The 17,121-nt window shown below is 44.6% G+C and overlaps 1 protein-coding gene across 2 annotated transcripts; it reads left to right on the plus strand.

Annotated features, from left to right (window-relative positions):
• Positions 1–1,472: 1,472 nt before the first annotated feature.
• GJD2 (gap junction protein delta 2) lies at positions 1,473–4,245 on the plus strand. 2 transcript variants are annotated; one of them, XM_036843628.1, is made up of 2 exons: positions 1,473–1,636; positions 2,657–4,245. In XM_036843628.1, exons 1-2 carry the CDS (start codon positions 1,566–1,568, stop codon positions 3,549–3,551), a joined length of 966 nt encoding a protein of 321 aa, XP_036699523.1. In that variant the 5' UTR covers positions 1,473–1,565; the 3' UTR covers positions 3,552–4,245. The 2 variants fall into 2 exon arrangements, with proteins under 2 accessions (XP_036699523.1, XP_036699524.1); XM_036843629.1 differs by lacking the exon at positions 1,473–1,636 and adding an exon at positions 2,434–2,516.
• The last annotated feature ends 12,876 nt before the right edge of the window (positions 4,246–17,121 follow it).

Raw genomic sequence — 17,121 nt, forward strand, 5'->3', positions numbered from 1 at the left:
AAACACTCAACTGCTATGTCTCCTAATACTGACCCCCTGAGCTAATTAGCAGCCTGGTGTGATTGTTTTAATTTTCTAGTGACCAGTTAAGCAGTCGCTCTAGATAGAACTGACAGCAAAACGTAAATTTAAAAACACAAAGCAGGATCTGCTGATTGAGCGAGGAGAAAGCCGAGGTCGGAAAACGAAAGTGAGGGCGGGGTGAGACTGTGAGTGGCTATTCTTGCTAGTTGCATACTGGGCCTCCTTAGATTCAGATTAGATCACAGTTTACCCGAGAAGTACCCCCTCCTCCAAACAAACAAACAAACAAACAAATAAGAGATGGATGGATAGATAGATAGATAATAGACATTTAAGAATAGCAGAGCGTCTGGATTTGCGCTGCGGAAGCGAGTCCTTCAACCATGGCCACCCACTCGCTCAAACTAGGCACCTCTTTGGCAGAGTCTTGTGCTCAGACCCCCATCCTCAGAGGCAGTTTCGCACCTACATTTAAGCTTCAGCCTAAATGGACTCTAATCAAGCTTTCCTCACCCCTGCATCGGATCCACGAAGGCACCGACCGCAGACTCACTCTTAGCCAAGCAGTCCTCTCCAAGGGAGACTGAAAAGCGTCCTATTGTTGCCCCCGTTCTCCTTCCCCCAACCATCATCTGCACTTAGAGAGGGAATTTCAGTTGCATCACCAAAGACAAAAAGCAAAAGGTGAGGGATGCGCGGAGAGACCCTAAACTACCTACTCAAGCCCCTCCCCACTCACCCGCGAGTCTGCTCCCGGCTGCCCCTCCTGCCGGGGGCTGGCGGTCAGGTGAGGTTACCTGGGCGCCCGGAGAAGCCCTGAGGGGCGCAGCGATCCGTCCTCTCGAAGTCGCCCCACTCCCTGCCGGGGCCCCAGGACTCTGGCCCCCTCTCCCCCTGCGCGCGTCCCCTGCCCCTCGGGCTCCGGCGCGCGGCTACAGCCGCCGCAGCGCTCGGCTCCCCTCCGCCGACCTGGCGTGACGCAGGCGGAGACTACTTAAGGCCGGATTAGAGGCGGCGGCCGCGGATTCCCGAGCCCTGCAGCCGGCTCCGCGCGCTCCGCCCCGGCTTCGCAGGCGGCAGCGCGGGAGCGCCCGGTGCCCGCTGAAGTGCCAGGCGCGGGGGCTGGGGCCTGGACCCTTTTTCGACCCCCAACCCCCAGGGGTGAGTGGGAGCCCAAGACCTCGCTCGGGCGGGCGGGAGCTCGAGCACCTGCACGCGGCCACCCCCGCTCCGCCCCGCCCCTCGCCCGGGCGTCCGCCGGCTCCAGACCTGACCCCCGGACGGCGCTGGAGGTTCGTGCCCGACCTCCGGACCGCGCCAGCTGCCCATCAGTTGGGCGTGCTTGGGTTTCCTTCCCCATTTCCCTCTTTTAAGTACAATAAAAGGGAGAGGGGAATCGTGGATTTTTAAAAATTTTTGTTTGATTCTTTAATTGGGGGGCAATTCGCTCCCAGTCAGGAGGTGAGGCCCGGGGAGTGGCCAGGAGCGGGGACGTGCCCGGTGCTGCCCAGTCTTTGTCTGCTGCCTCCGGATGCACAGCGATGGGGGAATGGACCATCTTGGAGAGGCTGCTGGAAGCCGCGGTGCAGCAGCACTCCACTATGATCGGGAGGTAAGGGCGCCGAGCAGGTCGTCAGCCGGCCCCGTCGGGCGGCCCCCGGGAGTCCTTTCTAACGTCCAGACCGAGCCCCGACAGCCCTCAGACCCTCCTCTGACCCCTTCCCATCATCCTTGGCCCGTGCGCCTGTGTTCCCGGCGTTGAGGGATCGCCTGACGCCCAGTGATGCCCTCCTCCTCCAGCTGCTCCTCTTCCCTTCCCTATGAGGCACCACCAGGGGATTCACTCTTCTCCCCTTAGCAAAGGAGTTATTGGCTCCGTCGTGGTCCCCCCACTCTCTGGAGTCGGAGCCAATCTTCATCCGGTTCCCTAAATAGAAGCTACAAAGAAGGCAGGATTGTATTTGGACAGAGAAGGACAAATGGGGAGATGGATTTGCTCTTCAGAGCAGATGTATCTTTTCCCAACAAATATTTATTAAGCTAAACTGATTTGCCTGTTAAAACTTACAGTGCCAGAAACGGACACACCCAATTGACACTTTGTGTCTCTATATATGTATATATATATATATATGTATATTCACATACATAAATACTATATATATTCATGTATATATGTGTATATATAGTCATAGCTATCTGTTTATATAAAGCTTAATTTCAATATTCATACTGAGGATAAACTAAATATCCTCTTGGGGTAGTTATATACATATTCTGTGTGTAGACTTTGTATTCTCTGTGTTCAGCTATTCCATGTGCATTTGCCATATCCAGAGTGAAGGTGTGTTTTGTGCCTCTCTACATTCCATGTAATCGATCTGTTGCAAATACACCATATCCAGCATATGGAGATACACATGCTTGAGATCCCTGTAGTATGAAGTGTTCCCAGTCTACCAACATCCTGCAGAAAGGGAAGAGACAAAAAGGTTTGCTGGATTCCCAGTTCAGTACCACGAAGGATGGATAGCTCCCCAGTCAAGGACGGAGCTGGGAAGGGAGGAGTAGGGGTTTCCTGTCAGTGACTCAGCCCATGAGAACCTCTCTCCCTCCTTTTTCCACTGCTCAGGATCCTGTTGACTGTGGTGGTGATCTTCCGGATCCTCATTGTGGCCATCGTCGGGGAGACGGTGTACGATGATGAACAGACCATGTTTGTGTGCAACACCCTGCAGCCCGGCTGTAACCAGGCCTGCTATGACCGCGCCTTCCCCATCTCCCACATACGTTACTGGGTCTTCCAGATCATAATGGTGTGTACCCCCAGTCTCTGCTTCATCACTTACTCTGTGCACCAGTCTGCCAAGCAGCGAGAACGCCGCTACTCTACTGTCTTCCTAGCCCTGGACAGAGACCCCCCTGAGTCCATGGGGGGTCCTGGAGGACCTGGGGGTGGGAGCAGTGGTGTTGGCAAACGAGAAGATAAGAAGTTGCAAAGTGCCATTGTCAATGGGGTGCTGCAGAACACGGAGAACACAAGCAAGGAGACGGAGCCAGATTGTTTAGAGGTTAAGGAGCTGACTCCACACCCATCGGGGTTGCGCACTGCAGCACGATCCAAGCTCCGAAGGCAGGAAGGCATCTCCCGCTTCTACATTATCCAAGTGGTGTTCCGAAATGCCCTGGAGATTGGGTTTCTGGTGGGCCAATACTTTCTCTATGGCTTCAGCGTCCCAGGGTTGTATGAGTGTGACCGCTACCCCTGCATCAAGGAGGTGGAATGTTATGTGTCCCGGCCTACTGAGAAGACTGTCTTTCTTGTGTTCATGTTTGCTGTGAGTGGCATCTGTGTTGTGCTGAACCTGGCTGAACTCAACCACCTGGGATGGCGCAAGATCAAGCTGGCCGTGCGAGGGGCCCAGGCCAAGAGGAAGTCAGTCTACGAGATCCGCAACAAGGACCTGCCCCGGGTCAGTGTTCCCAATTTTGGCAGGACTCAGTCCAGCGACTCTGCCTATGTGTGAAAGGGCAGGTTTTGGAAAGGCCCTGGGGGATGACAAGTAGCCCCAAGGCAGGCGACTATGGAGAGTGGCTCTATCTGCCCTCATTTATGTGGCTGTCATCACTGAGATGTAGAATAAGGCTGGTTAAGAGAAGATCTTGCCTCAGTGGGAGAGGAGAGAAAGCAGAACGATTACTTCACACCACTGGTTCCAGAGACAGCTGGATAGAGTGATGAGATGGATGAGTTGGACTTCTTTGAGTCCTTTTGTTTTGTGGTCCAGTTTGATCCTGATCATAGTGGACTTGCACAGCTACCAAGTAGGACTTAGCTGTGCTAAGCTCTGTACTCTGGTGAATGGCATGAGTCAAATATTTTATTGGTACACAATTTGTGACCTATCTCAACACATCCTTTCATCCTGGGCTGCAGGACAAACATCCTTGAGGCATCCTTCGTGTACCTCCCCCATCAGCATGCCCCTCTCCCTCCACCCAAGATAGCATGCCAGCTTTTTTTCTCAATCTGGCCTTACAGTAGACCTAACATGGTTTATCTGCAAGCTAGAGGGAATTCCATGGGGTGCTTTTTGGAGAACGGCCATGACAGAGGTTTGCATTACAGCCCCGTCTGACTGGCCCTTAGTCATTATGAAAACCTTAGGAATGTCTCAATATTTCCAGTTTTCTAACTCAAACTGCACTGGTGCTGTTTATTAGGGGTAGGGTGTTGGGTGGGAGGGAGGGAATTGAAATATGCAACTATAATAGTCCTGTGGGATGGTTGTTGCCCTGTTAGGCATGTGGTTATGAGCTTTGGGACATTTCTGCCTTCCAGATTGTGGACTTTGGACAGCATTAAAAATACATTTGCTGTTGTTGTTGTTAATATCAAGGGTGTCTACACGAGCTACAGAATTTCTAACTGGTGTATTTCACTCATTTTCTTGTATAGTTTTGTTGTGCAACACAGCTGCACTTCATTTTGCCATGGTTTGAATTTACCTGTGTGCTCACACCAGAGACCTTAATCAGCCCATGTCAATCCTGATTTATTATTTTATCAGCTATTTTTGAAACACACACAATCACTGGCTTAAGAAACCTGGAACTAAACACTATTGGCTAACACGTGTTTATGGATGCTTATTTGAGATATATACCAAAGGTTCAAAAACCTGTTGCTTTGTACTGTGAATATATTTCCTTCTCTTCGCTCATATTTATTTAAGTGCCATACTGTACCTTGCACATCCACTGTGTATTTAGTTAAAGCATTGGCCAAGAATAATATTTGGCTAATGTGCTTTTATGAAGCCCTCTGTTTCCTTTGCATTATCATTATGATTTTTGGTTTAGATATGGACGTGGTGTAACACACAGCTGAGGATTTGTTTAAAATAAAGTTCTTGCCTTTTTTTTTTTAATGGGAAGAGTCTGCAATTTTCTATTTTGATTGGGATTCTATTTATTTAAATATATGTTCAAACTGTTTTGTTACATATTCAAAAAAAAAACAAAACAGAACTTTGGGGGCAGGAAGTGAAGGACGGTTGAAAAGTATTTGAGGGATGACTGATAAAGTCCAGCCACTAACAGATGAGAAGAGGCTGGTGCATTTTGTGAATGTTTAGAAGAGTGTGAGGAAGTATTCAAATAGTAGTATTTACTAACTCCTTTCCATTCTAGTCCAAGATTTCTCTGCTTGTCTAAGGATATTTCTTGTAATAAAATGTCCATGCTATAACATATTAGTTTATTCCAGGAGTGGAATTATTTTTCCGTTTCCACCATACTTTCATGCTATCAGTTGTTACATCTAGCAGCATGCTGTGCTCCGTATCATCTCGTTAAGGCCTGATGTTTAAATGATGCTAACCCAATAGTCAAACAGAACCTTCTAGACCAGCACCGTCCAATACAACTTTGTGTAATGATGGTGACGTCTACTATCTTTGCTGCTCAGTATGACAATGACTGTTGAGCTCTTAGAATGTGGCTAGTGCAACTGAAGAACTAAATTTCTAATTCTATTTAATTTTAATTAATTTAAATAGCCATATATGGTTGGTTGCTACTGTATCATACAGCACAATTCCAGACTTTCAATCAAGCGTGTCTTATTGGGTTCTTTCAAAGGAGATTGATCCTTTGCTTATATGTCCTAAGATATTACATTTTACCCACACATTTTACTAGCATGTTTGGCATTTTCTGTCTACATGCGGTCCCATTAGTTCAGTAGACCAGTGTTCTTCCTCAGTTCTTAAATGCTATTCACCTTCTAATTCCAATGCGCCCTTTGTCTGAATATTGCAAAGCAATGCAGAATTTCCTGGATGATTGCTTTTCAAACACAATTGTTGCATCCTTTAACTATTGCAGTGCAGATGCCAATTTTAGAATGAAAATATGTTTATTTCAATCTATAGGTTTCCATCTGCAGAATAAACAGGCAGTTGAAAAGGATTATTCTTGAATAAAGAAACAGATCCTCCTCCGTTTTGTATTTGGTGAGCTAAAAATGTTTTAAGACACCTCCCAGAGATGGAGGAAGAGTGTTGCTTGAGAGCTCTTAGCTGACGCTTGGGTGTGAAAGTAGGAAGCTGTGTGGAAAACAAGGGTTGTTGTATTTATGCCGTGATGTGAGACTGGAGATACGATAGTATTTCCTGGTAGAAATGCATCCCATATCAGTGGGGCTGATCTATTTCAGCTCTTCGATGCTTCCAAACACCCTCAAATGGTAAGATTATTAATTTACTTGTCGGTAGTGGAGCAGGGAACACACCTTCCTCTCGGCATATAGAGTCATCCCTCAGAATGACTGATGTGTGTCAGTTTGATTCTTTTGCTTTCTATTTAATGAAGGAAATACACTGATAATTTGATGGTTCACATAGCTATGTGATGGATGTGACCTTAATCTGTACTTTTGATAGGACAACACCAATCTATTCTCCTAAATTTAAGAGCCTTTTGGTGAACCAATGGCCCTTTTGGCCCGTGTGTGCACAATGTGTGGGGGTGTGTGTGTGTGTGTGAATGTGTGTGTGGGCGCATGCACGTTGGTGGAGTGGTGAGTGCTAATGTGTGAACTGTGAGTTTAAAAGCTTGAAGAATAGCCTGGAGAGACTGAAATTACTTAGCCCGGGGAAAGGAAAGCTTAAAGTACAGAATTTGTCATTTTTAAGTCCTCAAATATTTAAAGGGTTAAAAAATATGAGGGATAATAGCTGTACTCCCTGACCTCTGAGAGCAGAGGAAAAGGACTGGATTTAAAATCAAGGGTGTGGGAAATGAAGAAAGTACCAGATAGACCATGGTTTCTCTTTTACCTCTGCTTTTCTTTCTTTCTTTTTTTTAAAATGCTGTTTCTTCTGCAGGGAATACCTGTCCCACTACCTCCTCTCACTGGGTGTGTTCCTCTTCACCCACTAAAAATCAGTTTGGCTGTCTGTTCACACAGAAACCTATTCTAAACTCTCCTCCAGGCTAGCTAAGTGCACCTGCACTGAGCCTCCATAAAAGTCACTCTGTCCCTTGCTGCGTGGAGATGAGATGTTTCCAGATCAGTGTGTGGCTCCTTGAGGGTGGGAACCGTGCCTAACCCATTGTAGCCATATGTGACATTCATTATCACCGTCTCATCTACTACCAGAGAGATGGGTGCCTCAGTTTTCCATCTGGCAACAGTCTTACAGACTCAGAATATACGGATGCTAAAAGCATCCTTTGGAGACATTAAGTCAAGCCCTTTATTCAATGGTTGAGGAAACTGAAAGATTTAAGATCAAGACAGTGAGTTTCTTGGAAAATGATGTAAGCATTCGTGTTGGAGGATTGGAATATTTAGGAAACAATATTTATATTGGTTTTACTTACTTTATATTTTACCAAGTGTATTAGTCTGCTCAGGCTGCCATAACAAAATATCACAGACTTGGTGACTTGAACAACAAGAATTTATTTTCTCACAGTTCTGGAAACTAGAAGTCCAAGATCAAGGTGTTGGCAGGATTAGTTTCTTCTGAGACCTCTCCTTGCTTTCCAGATGGTCACCTTCTCTCTGTGTCCTCACGTGGTCATTCCTCTGTACATGTGCACCCTTAGTGTCTCTCTGTGTGTCTTAATCTCCTCTTCTTATGAGGACACGAGTCAGATTGAATTAGGGCCGACCCTAATGACCTCATTTTAACTTAATCACCTTTTTAAAGGCCCTATCTTTAAATACAGTCACATTCTGACCTGGAAGACACAATTTAGCCCATAATACTAAGTATTTTCAAACCTTAAGTACCCTTATGGTTGCAGGGGGGGGGCTTATATAATTTATTGTACAAAATGGGACACCTCTGAGAATGAAAGGGGCAGATAGCTAATTGAATGGAACACCAGAACAATGGGTGTAAATTGGATCTGTCCTGAGCAAACCAAGTTGTGTGGCTACTTTACTTAAGACAATCAACAGCCATTGAGCTCCTGCTCCAGGGCCTGGAACCCTGGAGATAATAACACCTAAGTCTCAGCTCTTGAGAAGGGCTGTCAAAGCTGCTTCTCAGACAAAGAGATAAAATTTTATGTCAGTAATAATGGGAAAATAATACTTAAAGAATATGAATGCCTTTGCCCCACTCCAGACAACCTAAATTAGAATCTCTGATGCTGTAGTCTGGGCATCTGTATTTTATTTTCCAATTTCTAGGGGATCAAATGTGTAGTCAGGGTGGGGGACTAGGGATTCAGAGACATTAGCATAAAATTACGACAATCAGATATTTGGAGGAGAAATTGGGAAAGGGCCAGAAGGGAAGTGTGAGGTTCTCACAACAGAGCTGCCCTTGCTTATGCCATGTGCGAGGTTAGTGGTGAGACGCTCTAGATGGAAGGCTAGCAAAAATTCTCAGACTTTAGGAGTAGAAGGAGTGGCCCTGGTGGTGAGAGGGGCTCACCGAGGATAGAGCCTGGAGTAGACGGAGGAGGAGAAGCTCAGTTTGGGGGGTAAAAGGGCAAGTTGCAAAGTGGTTTCATAAAGTTCAGGGAGGTGGAATCTCAAGGAAGAAGACCTGTTCTGAGTATGCAACTTTAATAAGCATTCCAGCTAGATAAAATAGCTAAATACCAGATAGCTAAAGGCCTCGAAACCATCCACTAGACTTGGTGAGTGAGTGAGTGGGAAGTGAGAAAGCAGAAATGGTGAGCACAGACCATCCTTTGCTTTTCATACTCCCAGACTTCCTGCAGCTTCCACAGAAGCAATTACAATCAGAGCAGACGAAGGGTAAATTATCCATCCCATCCCAGCCAGGCCTCTGATACTCAATCAGGCATGGCGAGCCAGCTTTATGACTACTCAAAGATTACGTTCATTTAGGAGATTGTCACACACCAGACAGATTGTGTGTTAGCTCAAGAAGACCTGGTGGAACCCAGCCCAAATGAGTATTGTGGCTAAAATGTGTTCAGTGGCTCTTGTCAGCTTTGAGTCTTGGGGCTGTAAGCAAGATGAGTGTATAGAGAGGTGTCTGAGAGGACACTAGTGCCAAATACCAATGCACAACTTGCTGTTGTGAATCTGATCCTTGGTTCACCCAGGCCAGTGTTCTACGTGTCTGTCAGCTGGGGCAAACCAGTTCTGAGGAATGGATCAGTTCTTCTCTCTGACTCCAAAGACCAGGATGCTCTCTAAAACATGTTTATTTAACTTAATAAATAAAAAACCTATCATCTATAACTACACCCCAGCTCCCCAATACCCAAACCCTTCCCTGAAAGTTCCAGTTCCCCAAAACATCATGCAATAGAAAGTCATTCAGTTCAATTCACTGCTTTCTTGGGCACTGATGGTGTGCAAGGGCTTAGACTAGGTGTTAAAGGAAATTTAAGGACAAGTGTGATGCCTCACAGGGCCGACAGTCTATCTGAGGGAAATAAGACAAGTTCATAAGGCAGAATGTGAAGTGCCATGTTCAAGGCTCAAGGTATTCTGAGATCTAAGGAGGGAGCCATCACATCCAGTGTGTGTATGTGTGTGTGTTGAAGGCGGGGAGCAGGTCTAGAAAAATGTCACCAGTGAGGTGGTATTGAGATAGGTCTCCTTGAAGAATAAAGAAGGAAGTGGGGGCAACATAAACATTCACCTCCAGCAGAGAAGTCTGGGACATAGCGGAGAACTGGGGGATTTTGTTTTGCCTGGACTTCACAGAGAGAAGTGGTGGCAAGTGAGTTTGGAAGGTGAGTGGAGTGGACCACATTGTACACCGGGCAAAGGAAGGTGCGCTGAATTGGGGAGAAATGTGAAGACACACCTTTCAGCAAAGCCTCTTAATGTCATCGTTTTGAGTACTTTTAGGTCCCCAGGCATCAGCCATACTGTCCCTTTCTGACCAAGCTACTATTCCATCTCAGGATCAGCCTTGATTTGGAAAACACATTTCAATCTCAACAGTAAAGGATTGGAGCAAATATCCAGGGTGAAGTTTGGGGATTTGGCAGCGTGACTCCATTAACATTAGTGGGAGTTAGTCAGCTAAATCCCAGACACTGAGCAGAATCCTCATGTTTATTCACCACAATGACATTTCTGCTGTGAATTGATACAATATTTCAGAATCACTTAGAACAGATTAAGCTTTGTAGCATCTCCCTCTCCTGAAAGGGATATCTTTTTGAAAATTGCTGCTCTGTGCACTGAAATGTCTGTATTTGTGGGCAACTCTGGCCAGTGGGAACATATGGGCACCTAAATATAGAATTGGTGAATTTTGATACCTCTGAGACATTTGATCTGGGGAAATTTTATCTCTTGTACCTGTCTCCAGGTAGGGACCAAGCCTTTTGCAAATGAATGCTTTCTCCAAAAAACCTTTTTGTTTCCTTTTTGATTAATTTTCTATTTCCTTCCCTCCATATTTTCTATTTTCCCAAATATAATAAAAGAAAAAATTCCTGAAGGTTTTTTTATACGAAATCTGAATGGTCTAAAGATTTCTCTTCATGATCTCAATAATAGCAAATACATGTTAAACACTTCCTCCTTAACCCTCACAACAACCCTGAAAGAAGAGTGCTACGTATGATTACCTCCATTTTTTAGATGAGGAAACCAAAATATGTAGATGTTAAATCAACTTGCCTAGGGCATACAGCTAGTCCATGGCTATGTCTAGACTTCAGCCATGCAGTGTGATGTTGAAGCCAAGTTTTAACACTTCATGACATTACCATCAAGAAAGCTCTGCTGGATAAGGTCTCAGGAAACCTGGTGTCGTGGTCTGCTACCTTTCTCTCAGTACATCTTTCACTGGGACATTTCTCTTCCCCCTCCTCCCCACCAAATGTTCTTTTCTTGGCATGTCTTGGTGCAACATGAGACTGTGAGGTTTTCCAAGGCATTGCCACATCACAGTCACCATTTTTTCTGCAGCTCCTGGCCCAGACAGAACAAGGCTTCATAAATGTCTATTGATTGAGTAAGTAAATGACCTTGAGGTGGGATGGGAAAGGTCATTCCATCCACTTCTTCATTTTGTAGATACAACTTAGATCCAGAGAGTATGCCTGAATAAAGAGCTCCAGGTTAGATGGAAGTTGAGGCAGGGTGGGATTAAGAAAGTAGCTTGTCAAGTTGTCAGGAAAGGATAGCCTGGGTGGACAAAGGTTGCTAGCAATGATTTGCAAAGTCAGAGGTCCTCTGACTCCTAGCCCATATCTCTCCAAGCACAGGTCATGAGAATCATGAGTTGGCGACAGTGTTGGAGAGAAAGAGATCTTGTCTTGGTTAAGCATATGGTCCATCCAGCTTTGAGGCACCATATTCCTGGGCTTGATCCAGGTCAGAGGATTAACTCAAAGCCAAAGACCTATGGCCTTTTTCCCCGGTTGTGCATGTGGGTAAACGTCTATCTCTGGGAGCACCTTGGGCATCTCCACACTCCCTACTCTGAGAAACCATGTTCTTGAACATTTCTTCCAGAACCCCTGGTCAGTATGGGGGTGGTTACAGATGGAGCTCAGGCTCCCTTAGGCCATGAAGAATACCTCTAACTCTTACCCATCCTGACTGCAGCTTCTCTGCAGGTTTTTCTCTCTCTCTTCCAGGAGCCCATGGATGACCTGCACTGCATGCTCATTGGCCAGTGTTTCCCAGTGTTGTTTAGAAGTTTCTCTCCCTACCCCATTTTTTCCATCACTATGCTTTGCCTAAAAGGAACTCAGAAAATTCATTTATTATTTTCGCACATATATACTGAATGCAGTGTTTATACATGCTCAGCTCTGAGCTAGGCACTAAGGATACAGAAGACATGTCAGAGAAAACCAAAGGAAGCAGCTTGGAGCTGGTCTTTCTTTACAAGGAAAAAGGCAGAAGTGAGAGACAGCCAATCACAGGTGGAAAAGAGAATGGGCAATAGAGTTCCAGAGTCTTCCTTTAGAGAAGCAAGCAGACTATATGCATCTGATGCCAAAAGTCAATCTTCTTTTATAAAAATGTAAGAATATAACCTCAATTGATGCTGTAAGCCAAAGATAACTTTGTGACCTGGACATAGGGATATTTTTTCTCCCTTTCCAGAAACTAAAGTCAAATTATAATATCAGCTATTGGTTTCTTCAGTTATAAGAGCTGTAATAGTGATAATAATGACCATTTTAACAATCATGATAGTGATAGTAAACGTTTGAGTAGATGCTTTTTCTCACCTCTTCCCTGTGTACTGTCTTATTTGGTCTTTGCTGTTTATGGAGTGGGCAGAGTACAGAATGGGTGGTACTTGCTTTTCCTTAAAGGAGCAAAACCTCAGAGCTTCAGTTTTGGTGACTTGTCCAAAACCACTGTTAGTTTTAATACAGGTGAGGCAGAGCCATGTTCTCTGACTTATAATCTGATGTACTTTCCATCTTGAGTAGTCAAATGCTAAGCTTTAGATTGTCAAGAGAGATATCTAGAAATGTAAGGAGGGAAATGAATATATTCTCAGAAAGTGGTTTCCTATACTTCCAAAGAGATTGCAAGGAAATGTGGCAGTCCAGTCTTTAGGAAAGGATGTTGATCTTGGTCCCTTGGGAACCGCAATTTGTTCAGGACAATTAGAACAGTCTTTCACCTGGACTGCAGACCAGAGGAAGCTGAAGTGAGCATCCTGGCAAGGTAGCCAGGTCTGACATGGGATGTTCCCCTTAGCTATTTTCTGTGATTCCAGAGATGAGAGAGGAAATAAAAAGCGGCACTTTTTCTTTTCAAAAAACCCCAGCACTTATTTCCCCTAATTACAAAAGTAATGCACATTCAGGGCAGAGAGAAGCACAACAAAAAAATTCTGTCACTCAAAGAGAACCATTGTTACCTGTGTCTGTCCTTTCGTGTACACCTGTGTAAGACTTCTATTCAGTAGCTAGAGAGATGAGTACACACAGGACCATGGATGCGGGGTTCCTAAAGGTAACATCACAGTGTCCATACTATTTTGTAGACTTTTTTCCACTTGGAAATAGATGGTCAGTATTTTCCACATCAAAAATACCTATACAACATGTTTTTGATTAGTGGATATACGTTCCATAATATGGTCGTACCACAATCTACTTGAACAATTCCCTAATTCTGGATATTTGGATTGTTACCAGTTGTCACTGTCGTACACAATAGTGAGGTTAACATCTTTGTACACTTCCTGGATTGCTTCTTCAGGATAACTGGATTACAGAGTAGGCACTTAACATTTGTTGCTACCTTTTGCCAACTTTTCAAAAAGTGACTGTGAGAATGTTAGTAGATGTTGGTCATCAATGAGAAAGTTCAAGAAGCAGGTAATTTCTGAGATTCTGGCAAAACTAGCTTATGAGACAGGAAGACACAGAAAGTCTCCTCAAATTTGTTTTGGGCGGAAAGGTGAAGGAAAAAATTTTTTTAGATTCATTTTTGTCTGTTATTGAAAACAATCAGCAAGTGTGTGTGTGTGTGTGTGTGTGTGTGTGTGTGTGTGTGTATAATGGGAGCTAATCCTCTAAATACAAGATGTCAACACTGAGACTCTGGGAGGCTGTGACTCCTGAGATTGAGACAAAATTCTTGGTCCAAGGGTTGAGGATGAGCAAAATGCGTAACCAGGTCAGGGAAGCATCCCGGAGTATCCCTAAAAGGATGGCACCGTTGTCAGAAAACAAATGCCTATAATTAAATCCTGAAGGCCAGCTCATGCATTGGGTCATGAAGCAGCCTTGGCTAAAGGAATCGTATGGTTGGAACCCACACTAAGTGATCAAAAGCCAGCTGGTGAATCACAAGGAAGGGACGAAGCACTATCTCCTAGGCACAGAGGTGGTGCTCCACTCAGCCACCAAGCTTTTATACGTCTCCTGTCAGGCCTATGCCTGGGCTAGAACCCAAGTGGCTGAGATGGAGATTTCATAAAGGAGCCAGCGTAAAAACTTGTACGTTACATATCTGGGGATAAAGCTAGGCTAGAAAGGGCACGTAAGATAACCAGTCCTTATTAAAAGGAACACATATTTCCAAAGGAACTCTTTTTCTATCAAGTTACCCTGAAATTTATTTAAATGAAGGTGCATTTGATAAAAATAGCAGTTTCCTTCTTTGTGCCTGGGTGCTAATGAGCTCAGAAGGCACTGATTCCTCACTTTGATATATTCGCTCTCCTCACCACACCTCTCTCCGGCACTCCTAGGATCCCAGGGTGTTGAAATGAGGGTGGCTGGTACTTAAAAAGACTTTCCTGGGTGAGAAAATACAATGATGTAACAATTTCTTTTTTAAGGAATGAGGGAAGAAGGGAGGTGAGTGGTGGGTAGAAAGAGTATTGTTTTAAGAAAATTGGAAGGCCAACTAACTTACTTGTCTCCATACTTTGTGGGGGGTAGATTTCATATCTAGCATGTGCTTGGGGGCTTTCTGGGGTCAAAGGAATAATAATAAATTAAGAATATAGGAGAACGACAGGTAGCTGGCAAGTAGTTGCAAGCACAGGCTTTAGAGTCAAATGCCCTGCAAAAATAATAGTGACCTGCAATGTAGTAGTGTCCCATGATCATCTCTGATTAATATTGACACATTCATTCTACAGGTATTTACTGAGACTCAGCTGTGGGTCCGACACTGAATTAGCTTCTTGACTCTCACTTTCGAGTTGTGTGATCTGGGCAATTACTTAACCTTGCTAAACCTCCGATTCCAGATCTGTGAAATGGAAATAATAAAGCCATCTATCTCATTGGTTGTTGGGAGTCATAAACTTGATTATGTTTGTAAGGAACTCTTCTCATTGCTTGTTACCTACTAACTGCTTAATAAATGTTATTGATTTATTATAATAATGATTATTACTATTAATGAGACTCTAGGTGATTGGATGTGGCTATTGGTACATTGAATTTATCACAGCCCTGTCTGCAAGAGGATAGTGAAGAAGGAGAAAAGAAACATAGAAAGAGGAATCTGGCAAGGACATAAGCTTCTTCTCATCCCACAGTCTGTCTCAGGCCCGTGCCGTGACTCCAACGGTCAATTTGACGGGAGGACCAGGTGATAGGTAGGGAGCACATGATATAATCCAGCTTTGACACCAGAGAAGGTGGACTGGGCAGCCAGGACATTGGCCTCCTTGCTGAAGAAGTGGTTAGAAAGAGAAATGCAGGAGCTGAACTCCCTTTTTTTTTTTTTTTTTAATTTATTTATTTGTGGCTGTGTTGGGTCTTCGTTTCTGTGCGAGGGCTTTCTCTAGCTGTGGTGAGCGGGGGCCACTCTTCATCGCGGTGCGCGGGCCTCTTATTATCGTGGCCTCTCTTGTTGCGGAGCACAGGCTCCAGACGCGCAGGCTCAGTAATTCTGGCTCACGGGCCCAGTTGCTCCGCGGCATGTGGGATCTTCCCAGACCAGGGCTCGAACCCGTGTCCCCTGCATTAGCAGGCAGAGTGTCAACCACTGTGCCACCAGGGAAGCCCCTGAACTCCCTTTTTATTTACCTAGAACTTGGCTCTGTTGCAAGATCTAAATAAACTACTTCCATTTGTGTAGACTTTTATATTGTCCAACAAGATGCTATCATCCACATTCTCCCACAGTCCTCCCTCAACAACCTTGTAAGACAGAATAGAAAATAGCCCTGTTTTACAGTTGAGAAAATGGGGTTTAGAGACACTTATTCTTTAATACCAAACAACCAGGCACAGAGTCAGGATTGAAGCGAAGCATGCTTGAAACACAAACCTCCAGTTACTAGAATGTCTGCTATTCCTAATACTGACGCCTTTACAGTTCATGTGAATATCTGTGCTCTTCAGAGGGCTTTTCTGGGCAAAGGGAAACTTATTTTAACCTTGGACAGACAAGAACATGATTAAATAAACAAAACTTTTGGAGACATTGCAAAGCACATAGAACAAAGTCTAAAGCCACAGAGAAGAGAACAGTATGGAGGTTCCTTTAAAAACTAAAAATAGAACTACCATATGACCCAGCAGTCCCACTCCTGGGCATATATCCTGAGAAAACCATAATTCAAAAAGAGACATGTACCACAATGTTCATTGCAGCGCTATTTACAATAGTCAGGACATGGAAGCAACCTAAATGTCCATCGACAGATGAATGGATAAAGAAGATGTGGCACATATATACAATGGAATATTACTCAGCCATAAAAAGAAACGAAATTGAGTTATTTGTAGTGAGGTGGATGGACCTAGATTCTGTCATACAGAGTGAAGTAAGTCAGAAAGAGAAAAACAAATACTGTATGCTAACACATATATATGGAATCTAAAATTTAAAAAAAATGGTTCTGGGGCTTCCCTGGTGGCGCAGTGGTTGAGAGTCTGCCTGCCAATGCAGGGGACACGGGTTCGAGCCCTGGTCTGGGAAGATCCCACATGCCACGGAGCAACTAGGCCCGTGAGCCACAATTACCGAGCCTGCGCGTCTGGAGCCTGTGCTCCGCAACACGAGAGGCTGCGATAGTGAGAGGCCGCGATAGTGAGAGGCCGGCGCACTGCGATGAAGAGTGGCCCCCACTTGCCATAACTAGGGAAAGCCCTCGCACAGAAATGAAGACCCAACACAGCCATAAATAAATAAATAAATAAATGGATCATCACGTTTAAAAAAAAAAAAAAAAAAAGTAGGGCAGTAGCCCTTTGCTTTAAAAAAAAAAAATGGTTCTGAAGAACCTAGGGGCAGGACAGGAATAAAGACGCAGACATAGAGAGTGGACGTGAGGACCCGGGGAGGGGGAAGGGTAAGCTGGGACGAAGTGAGAGAGTGGCATGGACATATATACACTACCAAATGTAAAATAGATAGCTAGTGGGAAGCAGCCACATAGCACAGGGAGATCAGCTCGGTGCTTTGTGTCCACCTAGAGGGGTGGGATAGGGAGGGTGGGAGGGAGACACAAGAGGGAGGGGATATGGGGATATATGTATACGTATAGCTGATTCACTTTGTTATACAGCAGAAACTAACACAACAATGTAAAGCAATTATACTGCAATAAAGATGTTAAAAATAAATAAATAAATAAAAGGAGAAATATAAGTAAATAAGTAAATAAAGCCACAGAGAAATTTGAACATTAT

This window comes from Balaenoptera musculus, chromosome 2 (assembly GCF_009873245.2).
Source record: "Balaenoptera musculus isolate JJ_BM4_2016_0621 chromosome 2, mBalMus1.pri.v3, whole genome shotgun sequence".
NCBI lineage: Eukaryota > Metazoa > Chordata > Mammalia > Artiodactyla > Balaenopteridae > Balaenoptera > Balaenoptera musculus.